The 18369-nt window shown below is 42.8% G+C and overlaps 1 protein-coding gene across 3 annotated transcripts in view; it reads left to right on the top strand.

The window, feature by feature from the left end:
- SRGAP3 (SLIT-ROBO Rho GTPase activating protein 3) overlaps positions 1-18369 on the top strand; it is a 186780-nt gene that overhangs the window by 136466 nt on the left and 31945 nt on the right. For 2 of the 3 annotated variants that reach the window (XR_014560471.1, XM_083723327.1), the window contains exons 10-12: positions 3988-4072; positions 10179-10206; positions 14290-14392. Coding sequence is in view for 2 of the 3 variants with exons in the window: in XM_083723327.1 (XP_083579453.1) it covers positions 3988-4072; positions 10179-10206; positions 14290-14392 (216 nt within the window). In the remaining variant the exon portion in view is untranslated. The remainder of the gene's footprint in view (positions 1-3987; positions 4073-10178; positions 10207-14289; positions 14393-18369) is intronic. The other variant, XM_083723328.1, reaches the window with a different exon arrangement.

Genomic DNA, 18369 nt, shown 5'->3' on the forward strand with positions numbered 1-18369 from the left:
GCTCTTAGAAAGGCAGTAGGGAGTCTAGGGATGAGGGAGACATCAGTTCAGTTCTCATTCAAAGATGGACCTACCTAATTTGTACTTTCTGAAATAATATGTTGACCAGAACAAAGCCCTCCTCCAAAATTTCACTGCTCCAGATTTTGCATTGCATTTCTCCAGCCAAGTAATGTGTACAAAAATGCATAGACTTGGGTGAAGTTTATGTAAAAATCCATATTCTGACAAAAATAACATTAAAATGGATTTTAATAGGGGAAATTGCTTTGCAAAAATGTGTATATTGGGCAACATTACATACAAAAAAAATCATATAATAGGGGGAAATGTATTAAAATGCTGATGGATTTTCATGAGGACTTTTAAAAAACCACAAAGTGGTGTAGAGAAGTGGAGAACTAACTGATCTTAAGATTGGGGAGAAAATGAGAAACTGAGAGAAACAGAAATTATCAGAATCACCGATGTTTGTGTCTCAGCTGGAGGAGGAGTGACTTTCACACGACGACACAAGTAGCGCTTCTATAAGGAACTCCTGCACTGTAGAAATGGCTGGAGGAGGGGAGTATTCAAGGACTGAGGTGACAAAACCAGATAAGCCAGCCCCTCGCTCTTTTCCAACTTCGGTAAATCAGAGTTCAACTTTCACCTATAGCCTGTCCTGGTCTCTATTTGTAGACGGAAAATCAAGAATGCAGTAAACCAGTTTGTCCGTTCTTATACATTCACAGTAGCTCTTGGTGTTACGTTGGAAGATTGTTTGAAAACTTGGAAAAGTTTAAGTAGGCCGTTTAGATGTGCTGTGCATGGAGTGGGCTTGGCTGATGGTCAGAAAGGAATAAGAAGCCCACCATATGGAGCCACGTAGAGTGGTTGCACTAATGTATGGCTCATCTATAGAAAGGTATCTCTGACCTCACTGGGAGAAACAAGAGAACCAGGATTCCCTGAACCACTATCCCTTTAGGACTAGTTTTTAAAAAACGTTTTAAGACAAGATGTTTTAAAGACCAACTACTCCCTAGTTTGCCATTCAAGCACAGAGTCCCTCATTTTCCCCTCTATAGCAATGTTGTACCATTTCATCAGCCTTTCACCTCATCTTGGAAGCTCTTTTACAATGGGACTGTCAGAATTTTGGTTTTTTTAAAATAAAATAAAATGTCAGTTCTTACTTATTTTCAAATTTTAGGTATGTGTCTAAACCCCATGGCTGTGAAGAAGATTAAGAAAATAAAGCAACTGAAAATAATTTTTAAACTGCATGCTTTCAAAACTTAGTTGTGAGTTTTGAAGATTAGGAGTCTGAGCATCAAGAAAAATGTTTAATCATCCCTTAATTCACACCAGGGAAGATAGATAGATTAGATAGATAGATGATAGATAGATAGATAGATAGATAGATAGATAGATAGATAGATAGATAGGGAAAATGTTTGTCCTACAAAAATAAAGTCAAACCCTCAGTTTCTACTGTGACTATTTGCTATAGTTCATATGGGAGAACAATGTAAACTCTTCTGGCCCTGTCCTGCCCAGTTTCTCCAGCCTAGAACTAGAGATCCATGGTACCCTGAGAGTCATTAAAATTTCCTCACAAACTTTTTACAGTCTTCTGTAAAACTTGCACAAACTTATTCTGTGCAAGTCCTGTTAAACCAAAGCGGAACTGTATAGGAGGCGCATATCAGTTCATTTTTTTATGGTTAAACTAACACAAGAATTGTGCCATGTGATATAAATATCACTTCACCCCCCAAAAAGACATTCCATTTAGCAATGGGTAGTATCCAGCAGTTACACACATGGAAGGCTAGTTGTGCAACAGTTCTTTCTTTCCCCCTCTTTCTCCCTGTAGTCTCATCAGCTCCCCAAACAGTGGAGGCCGTGTCTTACATTATTACAATACAAAGGCTTGGGGGCTTTGTTTGAAGTCAGGCAGAGAACTCTTGCTCCAGCAGGAATTCCACTGGCACAAGATCAGCTTTCCATCTCTTGCTCTTTAGAGGGCCTGATCCTTTGGATGTGCTTTGTGGGTATAGGGGGCAGCAGGGGAAGGAGGAGGAGAAGCTAAGCAGGGGCTGCACAAGCTGGCCTCTAACCCTTGAATCCAACTTACTGGTCCAGTTCCAAGTGCAGCTTGTTTTTAAACTAAGGTTTGATTGTTTAAGACTTTACTGTTCCATCGCAGGAGGCACATATAGGCACATATATAAAAAAGTCGTGAAAATGGTTTTTTAAGAAACGTTTGGGAAAAAATATATTGAATTTGCCGTAGCTCACCATTGCCATCTAGTGTCACATTTGTATAATGCACTTTACAACACACTTAAAACGTTTTATTTGCAGCTGCATAGCTGAGTGTCAAGCGGCTTTCCTAAGGCTGTTTGTTAACTTTAGGACAGCAGTGAGATTTGGACCAGGGAATCCTGATATACTATCTAGTCTACTCCATTTAAGTAACATTTAACAAATGTTACTTCTTAAACTCGGTGATTTCTGAGATTTGCATCCTGAAATTTCAACGATGCGTTTTGTGTTAAGTTCTTGAATCTTCCACTTCCTGTTTCTTTCCTCCAGCCCCATATCTTCCTCCTCTTCTCTTGGCATCTGTGAAGTTACCGTATTTTTCGTCCCATAGGACGCTCCGTCCCATAGGACGCACCTAGTTTTTTTTTTGGGGGGGGGAAATAAAGGAAATTTTCCCCCTTTATTCCCCCCCCAAACCAGGTCGGGGAACAGCGGTATGGCGGCGTTCCGCCTCCCCGCTGTCCCCCAAGCTTGTGGGGCTGGCGCTGCAGAGAAGCACGCTTCTCCCCAGCGCCAGCCTCCAAACCAGGTCGAGGAACAGCGGGATGGCGGCGCTGCGCCTCCCCGCTGTCCCCCGAGCTTGTGGGGCTGGCGCTGGGGAGGAGCGCGCTTCTCCCCAGCGCCAGCCTCCAAACCAGGTCGAGGAACAGCGGGATGGCGGCGCTGCGCCTCCCCGCTGTCCCCCGAGCTTGTGGGGCTGGCGCTGGGGAGGAGCGCGCTTCTGCCCAGTGCCAGCCTCCAAACCAGGTCGAGGAACAGCGGGATGGCGGCGCTGCGCCTCCCCGCTGTCCCCCGAGCTTGTGGGGCTGGCTGATGTCTGCCCGGCGCGCGGGGCTCTCTGCTTCAGGGCGCCCCACGCGCCGGGCGGCAGGCTGCTATCCGCAGCCTAGGGAGCCCCGTGGGCTCCCCAGGCTTGCTGATAGCTTCCTGAAGCCTGGAGAGCGAGAGGGGTCGGTGCGCACCGACCCCTCTTACTCTCCAAGCTTCAGCGAAAGCCTGTATTCGCCCCATGGGACGCACACAGATTTCCCCTTCATTTTTGGAGGGAAAAAAGTGCATCCTATAGGGCGAAAAATACGGTACTTGCCTCTAGGACACTATTACTTGGTATGAGGCAATCTCAAAATAAAAGTCGTACTCAGAAGAAATCCATCAGCGCAGCATAAGCTTCTGATCAGCCAAGCCCTCAGACCTCATGCAGTGAGAATCCGTCTTGGCTTTATCACTCTTTGCATGAAAGCTGAACCCTTTCTGTAGGAACCCCACTGCCACCCCCCACAAAATTTCTTTACTTATTGAGGCCATTCCCAGAAGCTGGACAAAAGAAAGCTTTCTTTGAATTGCTGTCTTTGAGCTTCTTGTGATCTGAGGCCTTAACCCCAAGCACATAGCTCAACACAAAGATTTTTGGCTTAATAAGATCAACAGGACTGATACTGAAATTGTGGAAAAAGAAAAAGCCCAAATGACAACTGAATCCTTGGTCCATCTTTGTATGTACAACTGAAGTCTGGTTCATTAAGGCACACAACACATCCTTTCATTCCAGAAAGGTACTCTCAACAGCACCACAGGGAAATAAATGTATGCCTCAAAGTTTATTTTGCTAATATTTTTTGCCCACTATGCTTTTGTGTGTGTGTGCAGTGTTTTGTTTTTGTTTCCTCCCTTCAGAAATTTAAAGAGTATTTGAATGGCAGCAACCTTATTACCAAGCTGCAGGCGAAACACGACTTACTGAAGCAGACTCTGGGAGAAGGTAAGTTCAAATGAGCCTAAACAAAAAGATTGCATTTTAAATCACAACAGGATTTAGAATTGGGTCTTAGATTTCTTAAATCTCCCTTGCTATTGTTTTCTTTCTTATGTCAGCATTTGTGATTAGTGATTATGTCCTGCTTAATAGAAGAGGGGCAGAAAATCTTTGCTCCTTTCACTTTTAATTTTGGCTGAGAGTGGCGTTTGAACGCCCCATTGCGTTGATTTGGTTCCTCAGGGCGTAAGGCAGGCCTCTCAGCATTAGGGATGAGACCCATTATCCCTGCTTTGCCTGCTCTTTGTTTAGTGAAAAAGAAAAATGAAAACACCAAGCCCCCGTAGCTGTGTTCTTATTAACAATTATCCATTTCATTTGGCAAATAAATGATTTGGATAAAGGATTTTTGTGTTTGCAAATACTATCAAGGTGAATGGACTGGGATTCCCCCTACCCCTGCCTCAGAATCTTTCTAAGTTTTTGTTTTTGAAACCCAAAAAGCCCAAAGTAGTGAAATGATAGCATTGGTGCTTAGAGCCATAATCTGGAACAAAGTTTTCCAAAATATCCTCCAGCATCATAACTGAATGGCAATAAAAAAAATAAGAAGGTCATTTCAATATTTTGCATACTCTATATGTGCAGTGGATGGGGTGATTTGTGGCATTCTTCTTTCGATAGCTGTCATGTTGAACTGTGGAATTAAAACAAAAGGCATTGTGTTTTTCACAGCTGAGGATTTTTTTTATCTAGGGGGAATTCTTATAACTTAACTTGAGCCAAATTTCGCTGGGTCCTCTCTACCAGGATAGGTATTTTGCTACTAGTGATTTGAAGCACCTTGCCTCAAATCATTTGGCCTCAGTTGGCTTGTTGTGTGAAGGTCCTGCAGGCAAGGGAGGAACATAGGCTATCAGTACAGCTGTGCATGGTCTCATGTGTGAGAGGCATTCATCTTTTTACCTGACAGCAGAGTTTGGGAAATAATTGGCCTGTTTCAAGGCATGTGTAAGTAGGCCAGACTTTCCACATCTATTAAGATAGTGGAGTTGATGGTTTGGGCCTGCCTGTGGATCACTTTGCTGCCCTTTCCTCTGGTGATAATTATTGTCCTTGATGCCAAAAGGAATGCCTAATGAATGTTTTAATCAACTTTTAAAGGGATGCTGTAGGCTACAATTTAGTCTCCTTCTGGTTTGCTATTGAGATTGTTCACTTGGGAATAGGTCTGCCATATTCTGGCCTGAGCATGTTGCTTTCAGCTCTTTGGGACTGAGCTTTTAAGTCAGGTTTGTCAACCTTTAAAGTGGGCAGTCCCATTTGCAAACCAAAGAAACTGACATGAGCGCCACGTGGTTTCAGAAGAATGCTGCTTTCAGACCTGCTAGGGAAGGTCTCTGTGGGACCACAGAAACTGCATTAGCAGCCCATGCTTTAACTCCTGTCCTCACCCAAATGTTGATGAAGAAGACTCTTAGAAACCCACAAAAGTTTACCCCCTTATAAATTTGTAAGCTGCTGCATGACCCTTTGTTTTATTAATGCTTAGTACAAGAAAATATAGGACATGGGTGGCGCTGTGGGTTAAACCACAGAGCCTAGGACTTACCGATCAGAAGGTCGGCGGTTCGAATCCTCGCGATGGTGTGAGCTCCCGTTGCTCGGTCCCAGCTCCTGCCAACCTAGCAGTTCGGAAGCACCTCAGAGTGCAAGTAGATAAATAGGTACCGCTCTGGCGGGAAGGTAAATGGTGTTTCTGTGTGCTGCTCTGGTTCGCCAGAAGTGGCTTAGTCATGCTGACCACATGACCCGGAAGCTGTACGCCGGCTCCCTCGGCTGATAAAGCGAGATGAGCGCCGCAACCCCAGAGTCAGTCACAACTGGACCTAATGGTCAGGGTTACCTTTACCTTTTACCTTTAGAAGAAAATACAGCTGTCATTTCCTACCACTGGATCTGTGAGGCTGATATGTATACGGCCCCCCTCAACAATGCCATCTCCTCAAAAAGTCTCTACTTTGCACAAGTGTGCCCTTAAAAATACTTCAAGAAGAGTGGTTGCCTTAACTCAAATAGGTGTCTAAGGTTAAATGCATGATTTATGTCCTATCCTGAATATAAATTGGAACCTGAGCTGAACTGGAGCCCATGAGACTTTTTTAAAAGTTGTGCTTGGTGAACAAGGGACTATTTCTCATTTTAGAGATGCCCAGTTTGCAGAAGCTTCTGATGATTTATTGCTATATTTTGCTGTCATACACTAGGAGTGAATGTACTTCTTAAAGTTTGGAATCAGTTGCCTCTGATCTGCTTTTAATACTGCAGCCCTTGTAACACAGATATAAACATATAAAAGTTTAATTGGATTTTGCTGGCTTTAATCCCATAGATATTTGCCTCTCCCAAGTTAATATGATTTGAAGACCTGAGTCATCATAAGAGACAGCATTTGATACACAGTTCTTTAAAGTGTTTTTAAAAATTGTGTCAATACTTTCTCTTCTGTCTTAGAAATTTCTCTCTGCCACAGAGCTGGTAAACCTACAAGCATATGCAGCCTTATTAGAACAATGGCTGTTTCTTTATACCCCCTTCTGTGGATTGGTCTGTGTTTCATATTAAAATTGGAGTAGGTCTCATTAGGCATAATCAATCACTGCACGATGCCAGCAGCTGATTCCAAATTCAAGCTTTTTAACATATGAGACAGGGCGGAGCTAGCAGTTAGTTGAAGCCTGACCCATATGGACTCTCCTCTTAGTTCAGACAACAAGCCTCTAAGGTTTTCACAGTGCTAAGACAACACTATCAATCAACGCATGATGTGATTGGATGTTTTATTAGTCAGCTTTCTAGTTAGCAAAAATTCTTCAGCAGTTCTCAAGAGCAAGACAGGCCAGCTTAAGGCTCCAGGCATTCTTATTTATTTACCAAGAGCTGCATCATTAGTATGATGGTCAGCTGCCTGTGCTAACCAGGATGCTGGACCAGTTTTTCATGACTCACAGCTTTATTTATACACACACACAAACTTACCGTATTTTTTGCCCCATAGGACGCACCGGCCCATAGGACGCACCTAGTTTTTTTGGGGGGAAATAAAGGGGGGGAATTATTTCCCCCCCAGGCGTGGGGCTGGGGCGGGGGATGCCCGAGCTTCCCCCGACCCCAGGCCCCAGAACAGGCTGCTATCCGCAAGCCTAGGGAGCCCGGCGGGAAGTCGCACCGGTCTCCCCAGGCTTGCGGATATCTGTCCCCCGAGCTTGTGGGGCTGGCGGCGGGGAGAAGCGCGCTTCTCCCCAGCGCCAGTCTCCAAACCAGGTCGGGGAACAGCGGGATGGTGGCACTGTGCCTCCCCACTGTCCCCCGAGCTTTTGGGGCTGGCGCTGGCACTGTTCCCCGACCTGGTTTGGAGGATAGCTCATTTGGAGAGCGAGAGGGGTCAGCGAAAGCCCGCATTCGCCCCATAGGACGCACACACATTTCCTCTTTATTTTTGGAGGGGGAAAAGTGTGTCCTATAGGGCGAAAAATACGGTACTTCCGGGGCCAGCTTGTGGCTTTTCCAGGCCCCTCGCTGTCTTGAGCCTATGCTGTCCCCTCTAGTTTTAACCTGAGCTCCTCTTTTCTCTTTTATGAAGATCCTTCATCTGACTTTGATTTGGCCCAGCTCCTTTAACTCTCATGCCGTTACTCTCTTGACCAGTTTCCCAACACAATCTTGGATATTCTATTTGATCCAGATAACAAATGATACCTTCTTTCCAGGTGAAGCTGTAGCTAGGCTTTAGGACTGCACTTTTGTGCACTTTAGCTTATTTGTTAATTAGTTCATCAGAAATTGCAGTATTCTTACATGGTTTCACCCAGTAATTGCGTCATGTGTTTCTGAATTCCCTTTATCTGCTTTCACTCACTATCTGACCTGGAAGTTCAAATTCAAAAGCCATGAGTCATATAAGGATAAAAGGCAGAGTAGTTGATTATTTTTGGCACTGTCACCACAAGCATCCCTTTCAGGTGCCTCACAAAAGGTCTTTCAACAATCTTGAAGCCTGTCCACAACTTCGCATGGAAAAATGTTTCATTGCCTGATTATCCTTTATTCTGAAAATTCTTTCCACTGTTTAATAGATTTCTTTGCTCCTTCAATTTAAACATAAACAATTATTTATTGCATTTATTTTCCTCCAATGAGCTCAAGGTGGCATACATGATTTCCCCCCTCCTAATTTAATTCTCACATCAACTCTATGAGGTAGGCTAGGTGAGGGGCAGTGACTGGTCCAAGGCCACATCCAGGTGAGCTTCACGGCCAAGTAGGGATTTGAACCCTGGTCTCCCAGGTCCTAGTCCAACACTTTACATGCTAAAAAAGATGTTTTAAAAAGTAGAGGCAGCTTCTGAAAATAATAAATACAACAGGAGAGCCAATCTGAAGTGACACTGGAGGTTTATTATTTATTTTTAAGAGGAAGAAATAGCCCATCACATTTCGAACAACATGTTCTTCATGAGCAATGGAGTCAACTATCACCTTGTGCTTAGGATGCCAGGTTAGCTTGGGCATTTAGAGGAGGAACATCAGGCTGGATGAGCCAGTGGTCCAAAGGCAACTTCATCTGTTTTCTTATTTTCACTATTATCTACAATCACCTCTTGATAATTCATGTTGCCTGTGGAAGTGTACACAGAGAACTTGCAAGTCTTTTAAGGTTGACCCTTTGGGCACATGGTTGCAAAACCAGAAATGAGCTGCATCCAAAAATGTTTCTTTTGTATATTGATTAAGAGAGGGAGAATACAACTTCTTTTTTTAGCATGCCACCTTCTGTCAAACCCAAATGTTGTAAATACTTTGAAGGGGCAAAGACAGCAAACATGGGAGTCTGTCTGGTTAAAGTCAAATGGGCAGTTACCGTATCTTGTAGGAAAAAGCTGGTCTGCTAAATACTGCCCTGTATTATCATGCTGTTAGCATATCCTCAGTGAGGTGATGGGATAGTCTTCTGCATGATTCCCAAGGATAGTGGTCCCTATCAGTACTCGTCCCTATCTCCCTCCTCCCACCCCTTATCCCCCACTCTTTTAACTGCTAAAAATAAGAGCTATTGAGGCCCAGATCTTTTATCTGGTGCAGATTGGCTAAACTTCATTGGCTGTTCGATTTATGCTAGCTGCCTGGATCTTTTAATAATTTATTTAAGCTCTTAACAAGCATCATCCCTGAAGGCCCAAGGCAGAAAACGCCTCTATAAGAGAGCTGAAGATAATACTAATCAAAATGCTAAAGCCAGAGATGCAGCTAAAAGATTTGCTCTCCTCACCAGCTGTATCCCCAGCTGGCCCCTTAACTCCAGCTAGCTAGAGTTATTGTATGGCTTTAGAAGACAGTAGGTCTTCAGCAGTTGGGTAGCACTGTTGGTAGAGCATGAGGCTCTTAGCCTCAGGGATGTGGGTTCGAGCCCCACCTTGGGCAAAATATTTGTGCATTGCAAGGGGTTGGACTAGATGACCCTTGTGGCCCATTCAAACTCTGCAATTCTGTGATTCTGTGCAGCCACAAAGATGATCCTCCCTGCGTCTTAATCTCACTATTGGAAAGATGCAAGGAGCAGTGCTGAGGCTGACGTCTGAGATTATGATTCATGAAAGAAACAAGCTCCGAATGCCTCTGAGCATCATCCTGAGATAATTGATTGGAGTAGGGAAGTGTAGAGATGCTCTCAAGTCAACATGGTTCTTGACTTGTAAGATGGCTTTCGGCAGTCAAGGGATTGTCTTGAGCACTATTCCCTGCTCAGAGTAGAAATGGAATTAATGGAGAAGACCAAATTAAGTTTATTAATTTCTGTAGGTCAACCCTGAGTAGAACTTAGTTGGATACACTCCCTAATATGTAAATTAATAGTAAACTGAGGTTTTATGAGTAAAATGTAATGTCTTCAGACCCTTGCAATTTCTCACTTGCCATGTATGTGCAGTTAACTTGTTGATTAACGTTAAAATAGTTCCCCCTGCCCCAATTTTTTAAAAATACCAAATATCTGTGACCTTTTATATTATGTAAACAAGGATGGAAATAATGTGTGATTTCTTCCCCACCCCAGGTGAAAGAGCTGAATGCGGCACAACCAGGTAAGTGGAAACCGTATATATAAATTTAATATTGCATTCTGGAGACTAGTTGGTATTGCTACTGCAAGATAAATTTGCTTGGGTTTAAAATGCATCTGCAGTAAACAGATTTTTGTGTGGTGGGGTGCAATCCTTTAGCCATTGTGCTGTGGAGGGGCAACACCCTGCTCCAGGGGCCTCCTCTTATCTGCATTCCCTAAATGGATTAATTAGAAATATGACAAACAGGCCCTTGTTTTTCCTGCAGTGTAATTTTTAGCTGACTGGCTCTGAAATCATGAGGAATGCTGTGTCAGCTCGGTGCATTGCAGTGTCTCAATGGATATATTGGAGCTTATTTCTAGTCTGTTTATGACACTGACCAGCCATCTTGGCCTAAATGCCAGGACCTCCCTTGCTTGCCAATATTCATTCAGGGGCAGAATATCCATCAATCCATCCAGCTCTAGGATTGATCTCCTCTTACCTTTTGGCATGGAGTGTCTCCCAAAATGATCCCTTCTCTGTAACAAAAAAATAGGGATGGATAGGTATTGAGAATAAAAGTAAATATTGGATAATTGTGGTAAGGGAGAGTGAGGAAAAATCTAAGGGCGTTTGAAGGGAAAGAAGTCACTTAAGAAGGATAAGCAGAGTCTAGGAAACCGAGAAAAGGAGAGCTGCTGACAGAAATTGGCAAGAGAGCATAACCTGATTCAGTTAAGCAATGAAAAGATCATTCAGCAGCAGCAGGCAGTGGCGATGAAAAGCCACTTGGGGAAGGATTGAATGGGAGAGATGAAGGGAGGGACACATATTGTGTAACAGGGTGAAATACATATATTTAGAAGTGTGCGTGTTTTGTATGACAAGGTTGGCCAAAGTTATTTAGTGTAAGGAGCATTTACAAAAAAAACAACAACACTGGGAGGTTTGAAATGCACTGTCCCTGTGTGCTGCCCTGTCTTTCATCCCCTCCCCTCACCATCCTATAATCTCAATTCACTTACTCCTCTCTCTGTCTCTCCCCCTGCCACACTCTCCCCTGTGACTGCAATAATCCTTTCCCACTCCAAGAATTTTTACATTACAAACTTCCCTTAATTACCTATAAGGGCATCTGGGGGTTGCGGTGGTGTTTTTAACTGAGCTGATACTGGTTTGTCAAGAGATCCCTAGTGCCCCCACCCACACGCCAGTGCTCTAGTTTTCAAGGATCCTTGAGAGAAGCTGTAGAATCTTGTAGCGCTGATGATTCTTGACGGTCCCACACAGGCACTGTTTTGCTCTTGTTACCTCCTGGCCAGATTAGCGGTACCTGCATTGGAACAGGCAGGTAGTGCTGCAACAGTTCTTGTTTCCTGCCAGGCTCCATTGCTACCAGTGTGGTTCCAAAAGAAAGAGAACTGAGTAATTGCTGCAATTGTTACAAGCTATTGTCAGGACTTTTGGGAGCCATGACATCTGTGTCCCCTAAAGGTTTTTTCCCCTGATTTAAAAGCTTCAGTGGAGGAAAGGAAGTTTTGCCCCAAATATTTACCTGCTAGGTTCAATGGTTAGCTTTTCAGATGCCTGCTTCATAAAAGAATGTGTCACTCTGTGACCTGAGTGGCAATGGCTCTGTACAGATGACTTCTTCTTTTGTTTCTGTAGAAGAACAAGCTCTGAACATCTGAAATTCACTTTGCTCAAGGGGCTGCGCAGAGCACAGATTTTTAACCTTGCACCAAAAGTCATCTTCTGCTCACCCTTCAGCTTTCTTAAGTGTGCACAGCATAACACCCTGCAGGGCTGAAGCCGGTCATTTTGGCGCAGTCTTGAAGAATCATTAAAATGGTTGCATGCTTTCAGCTGAGGAGGAAGAAGGTAGAGGTCAGAGAGGGAGGTTTTCTCCATTGCTTGAAGAACTCCCAAAGAAATGCAGCAATTGCTTTTCAGCTCAGCTGCAAGATTTTTGTCATGATGTATAACAGTAGGATATAGGACTCTGATATACAGGACAGCTGGGCTGTCAAACTCATTTTTTTAAATATAGCAGTGGCTCAGTGTTTAATAAACTGCAGTACTAGTGAAGAAATTGAGAAAACAATTTTGCAAATGCTAGCATCGATGGCTGTTAGAGTGTAGCCCCCTTTGCATGAGAAGCTCTTTTTCCAGCCAAGCATGTGAAATTCTGGGTTGCATATCATGCTGGTCAGTGCAGACTGTGAGAAAAACAGCCTTTCTAATCGGCTGCAAATGAATTTTAATTTCCAAGCTGCTATAAAGAGGTATAACGCTTTATATTCTCTCAGCGAGACTGTCTTTTTATAGCCAGGGATAACAATGGCACGTATGGGACAGAATTTGCACGATACCTTAAAATGCCAGAACTGTAGTAGACTGTGGGACTGAATCCAAATTCAGAACTTACCCCAAAAAGAACAGATCTATTTCTGCACTGCAGCATTCCTGGCAATCGTAACTGTATACTCTGTCTCATAGTGTTTTTATCCTGTTTAGAGTTGGTTATGTTTTAAAAATACATGATAAAATATCCAAAGTATTTGAACTTCAGGGGCACTAAGGGCACAACAAAACACCTGAACATGCACAGCTTTCCCCTCTTTCTCCAAGGGGTATTCCTTCCACATATATAGAGGCAGCACCCAGTGCAGACCCTTGCTCCATCTTCTCCAGCTGTCAAAAGCGGTTCTTTCCCACCTTGCTTGTGGCCTCTATCTCCAAAGAGGCCTGTCCATTGCTATTATTATTCCAGTGCCTTCCCACAGGTTTATATAGTTAGTCTTTCAATCAGAGTATTAGGTCCTGCGGCTGCCACCTCCTCCCACTCTTAGGCAAAGCTTACTGAATGCTTCCAAAGTTACACTGGGAGTAAGGAATGTGTCCCTGCCAGGTCAGCAGTTTGTTTTATGCAATGGATTGCTAGGCCATGCCAGTGGTTTCCCCCTCAGGAAAGTCTTGAAAAGGAAAAGCCAGCCATACTGTGTTCAGAAGGGAGATATCTGTGGCCCTCCAGACTAACATCATATTTACCCATTGGCCATGCTGTCTGGGACTGCTGAACATCTGAAGGGCCACATGTTGCTGGACTCCCAGCAGTCCCAGCCAGCAGGGGTAAGCATGATACTAAATAAATTCTGTGTGCAAAATTGATGATGAACCTTTGGAAATGAAAGATGCTACATTAAAAGACAGGGACGCGGGTAGCACTGTGGGTTAAACCACAAAGCCCAGGACTTGCCGATCAGAAGGTCGGTGGTTCGAATCCCCGCAACTGGGTGAGCTCCCGTTGCTCAGTCCCTACTCCTGCCAACCTAGCAGTTTGAAAGCACGTCAAAGTGCAAGTAGATAAATAGGTACCGCTCCTGCGAGAAGGTAAACGGCGTTTCCGTGAGCTGCTCTGGTTCGCCAGAAGCAGCTTAGTCATGCTGGCCACATGACCCGGAAGCTGTACGCCGGCTCCCTCGGCCAATAAAGCGAGATGAGCGCCACAACCCCAGAGTCGGCCATGACTGGACCTAATGGTCAGGGGTCCCTTTACCTTTACATTAAAAGACAAGTTGGCAAAGGCTTGGGTCTCTAGAAACTGGGGCACACATAGAATAATAGAATTGTAGAGTTGGAAGGGAAGGGTCATCTAGTACAACCGCTTTCAGTGCAGAAAACACTTGCCTATTGCTGACCTCAACCCACAATCCCAAGTGAGTTTTCTATAAGCTAACCATAAAAGTATGGACAAGCTCCTGTGTCTCTACTTCCCCCCACTTCCTTGTCCTGTCTGTCTCCATACCCATTGTTGCTTCTTGACTCTCTTTTGCCCTGTATCCTCCCCTCTTCTTTCGGAGTGGAGAGTTGGCATTGTACCCATGAGATACAGGTGAGTCCATGTCCTAGGTTCCTCACGTTGATATTTAAAATGACAGATATATGAGGAATATATCAAGGTGGTAATGGTCACACAATATGGTTGGAGCCAATGCACTCGTCCTCACAGTGACCTTTCCCCTTCTAGCTCTTTTTTATTTGCAATCTTTGAAATCTTTCCCTGCCATTGTATTCACGTTGATGTTTTGTTGGTCTCTTTTGTTCCATTTTTCTCAGGCCCCCATGTCTTCCCCCTAAGCCACAGAAAATGAGGAGACCTAGGCCTCTCTCAGTCTATAATCATAAACTCTTTAACGGCAATATGGAAACATTCATTAAGGTACTTGCTGTCTAACAGTGAGAATCTGTGGACACTGTGGATGTAATGGTAGCATTTTTTCTCTTCTAACTGCTGACCTGTTTCCTTCTCTTGGACCTGGCCTTTCCCATGCACTGCACATCACACCATTAAAGTGGTTAGTATGCCTCTGCCTCAGTGACAATTTCTATTGGTGGCTTTTGCACCTCCTTACTGCAATAGTGAGGCACATCACTCCTATTTGTGCCAACTGGGAGGGATGAGATAAGTGTAATGACCCTTGTGGAACAGTATGGAAGCGCAACACTCTTTGTGGCTGCCAGCATGCTAATTGCAATCTGCCATATCTTATCACTGCAGGCAGAACTACCGAGGTTTTATAAGCTGCTGTTTATATGAACATCCTGGAATTTAAATGCAGCATGCCTGCCTTCCGTTAAAAGAGATTTGCAGTGGATCAGAGTTAAACAAAAATCCTTAAAAGATTAGGGTGCTCAGACTGATATGGCTCTTTGTAATTTAAGAAAGGCAAGATGCTATTAGCAGAAACAAAATGTATAGTCGACGATTTATTCCACAGGCAGACAACTCCTGAATGTTTGTTTTGAAGGAAAGTGACAGAGGGGAGTGACTGAGAAAGTTTTACCCATGTTGAGGTACCCTTCCTACCCCCTGCTTCTGGAAAATTCTGGATGTCCACCTTTAAAAGAATAATAAAGTCAGTGCTATTTTTCTAGGGAAAAAGTGCCGGAACACATCATGAACACCTCCATTGTTCTCTTAGAATGGCAATGCCACCCTCCTAAGAGATGCTGTAACTGAGTTCCAGTGAATTCCGGCTAAAAAAAGCCCTAGATATAACAATAACAATAACAATAACAATAACAATAACAATAACAATAACAATAACAATAACAATAACAATAACAATAATATTTCAGCAACTTGTTCTCCAATGGCTGTGAGAAAAAAGAAATAACAAGCTTTGGCTCACAGTTTGTAAGGACTGAGTGGGGTGGCGGGAGTTTTTTGTGCATACCTGTCCTGTGTATGGCTAACTGAATGACAAGTTAGGTATTTTCACTATTTTATTTACTTGAGCCTAATATAGTTGTGTTAAAACTGTTCAGCAAAGTTGTGCACGTCTTTAAATAAGCATTTGGCAGGCTCATTTTTACGTCCCCACTCCATCCCATAAAAGATTAATATGCACAACATTCGGGATTGCACTGAGTGCTACAGAAGAAGATGCATTGATCTCGCTGCTATTTGGAAAGAGCTATGGTGTAACAGACATTGAGGAAATAGAAGCTTTGAGTGGGCTGAAGAATTGCTGCCATTTTGGAGTCAATCTCCATTCAGCATTCAGTTTTATGCCTTAGGCACAGCTTAAAAATAGGATGCTGATTTAGGAATTTAGAAAGATCTGTATTCTTTAAAGCAGTACTGATTATTGCAAACAGAAACACATTTAAGCTTTCCCATTATTATTATTCCAGCACAGGAGCAAATTGCTTTTTTAATGGCTCCAGTAGTCTTGACTCTAGTAGTCTTGTCTCTGATTTTGTCTATATACATGGGAAACGGACAGCTATAAAAGTCTATGGTGCGTATTAATCAAGTCAAGACGAAGAGCTTGTCCTGCTCTCAGGACTTTGCCACCACAGGGTCTAATGTATATCCTAGAGAGAAGTGTGAAGGCATCCAATGCAATTCTACTAACTAGGTGTGACCCTCTAAAGCTGCCTGGGTGCAAGGCCACATGAGGACCCATATATAAGCTGCTCTGAGATCTTTGTGGAATAAGTAAATTCAGGATGTGACATCACAGTTGAGTTTCCCCCACTTCTTTGAGCTACCTTCCTTCTTGTTAATGCCTAGCTTTCCCTCTTCCCTGCCCACTTCCTATTTATGGTGCCACCTGAACTCAAGGAAGTTCCTTTTGTCAGCCCTGTCTCCTCTAGCTTGACTTCAAGCCCTCGTTCTCCAGCTACCCTTTCCCATTAATTTCCTATTGCGTGGTCCATTGCCTATGCCATCTTCAGTCACCTTCGAGGGGTTGACACAACCCCTCTCCATGCGCTGAATAAAGCCGTGGAAGGAGCCACATCAGCAGCCTTGCCCAACCCTGCACCTATCATCTCTCTCTCTGAGCAAAGTGCACCAGAAAGAGTCTTGCCAATTTTGGCGAGGCTCCCTCCTTGCATGGAAGAGCTCCATTTTGTGCTAGTTCAGCCATCTGGTGTGAGGGGCTTCACAACTCCCAGAGCAGTGCACTGATCAACATGTTGTTACTGCATGCCCCAATATCTAACACTGCCACCACTTCAAACCATTCAGATGTATAATGTTCAGCCACCAGCCACCCAAAAAGTGAAACTGTGGATACTTTCAAGGGTAGAGTCTCATGATTATTTTTTACATGTCAAATGTGACTTTTTCAGTGGACACAGGACTTTCTGGAACTCGCCCTGTAAGTAGGAGCAGAACTATCATAGAACAGGGCCTCAAAGTCATAGAGTGACACCAATAGTATCAAAAGCCACTTGAGAGATCAAGAAGAATAACCAATGTTGCACTCCCCCAGCCTTTCTTCTAATGAAAGTCCTCACTTTGGGCAAACAAAAGCCATTCCAGTACAAAAACAAACTCTAGAACCACTATGAAATAGGCCAAGATAACTTGCTTCATCCAACCACACCTGAAACTGACTAGTCACTACTTTTTAGCTGTTTCCTTCTAGTGATTATAAACATGGTAGGACTATCAAATGTATTTTTTTAAATTATTCCAGTTACATTAAGCTTCATATTTTAATATTAATTAAATCAACATACTCAGTGTTGTGCCAAAGGAACTAATGCCACTAGAAATCTATCTGTTTTTTTAAATATATTTTTATTGCTTTTTAACATACATACATATCACAAACATACTTACACAGCCAAGAAAGAAAGAAAAAAGAAAAAAAAAGAAGAAACATGTAATACATAAAAACATAGACAACTCAACTTACATTGACAGACACTAAACGACTTCCCTTTATCTCGATTTCGGAAAAAAGTTATCTTATTTTTTTATCTGCAGTGTCTCATTCTTTAAGCAATTTTTACGTAGTAAGCGTTATCTCTTACCTACTGTGATTTTTTCAAATATATATTTGTTTTTTATAAACATTTTTATTTTCCTTTTATTTCTGTTTCCATATATATCCTGAATTTATCCCATTCATTATTAAATTTTGTATTTTTTTTATTTTGCCAGTTCTAAATAAACAAATAATTTAGATTGCCACTCTATTATCGTTGGGATTTTAGACGTTTTCCAATACTGTGCTATGAGGGTTCTGGCAGCCACTGTTGTGTATAGGAAAAATGTTTTATCTTCCTTTTTGATTTCTTCACCAATTATCCCCAGGAGGAAGGCTTCAGGTTTTTTGCTAAAGGTGTATTTGAGGACTTCTTTTAATTCATTATAGATAGATTCCCAGATAGATTCTCACATGACCACCACATATGTATAAAGTCGCCCTCCTTACTCTTGCATTTCCAACACATTTTATCACCTGTTTTATAAATTTTATCCAATTTTACGGCATTTTACGGCATCATGTACCATCTGTACATCATCTTATACATGTTCTCCTTAAGTGTTGTACATGCCGTGAAGTTCATACCTTTACACCATAATGCCTTCCATTTGTCAAACTCTATATTATAACCCAAGTCCACTGCCCACTTCACCATCACCTCCTTCACTTCCTCATCTTTGGTGTCCCACTCAAGTAACTGGCTGTACATTTTTAATAGTAATTTTGTTCTTCCTTCTATTATTTCAATCTGAAATCTAGATTTCTTCTCATTTATCCCAATCTTTTTATCTTCCGTCCACATGGAATTAATTTGGTGATATTGAATCCAGCCAGTCAACTTATTTTTTATTTCTTCATATGGTCTGATTCTCCACCCGGATTCTTTTTTAACTAATAGATCTTCATA

The sequence above is a fragment of the Podarcis gaigeae genome, assembly GCF_964106915.1.
Source record: "Podarcis gaigeae genome assembly, chromosome: 2".
NCBI lineage: Eukaryota > Metazoa > Chordata > Lepidosauria > Squamata > Lacertidae > Podarcis > Podarcis gaigeae.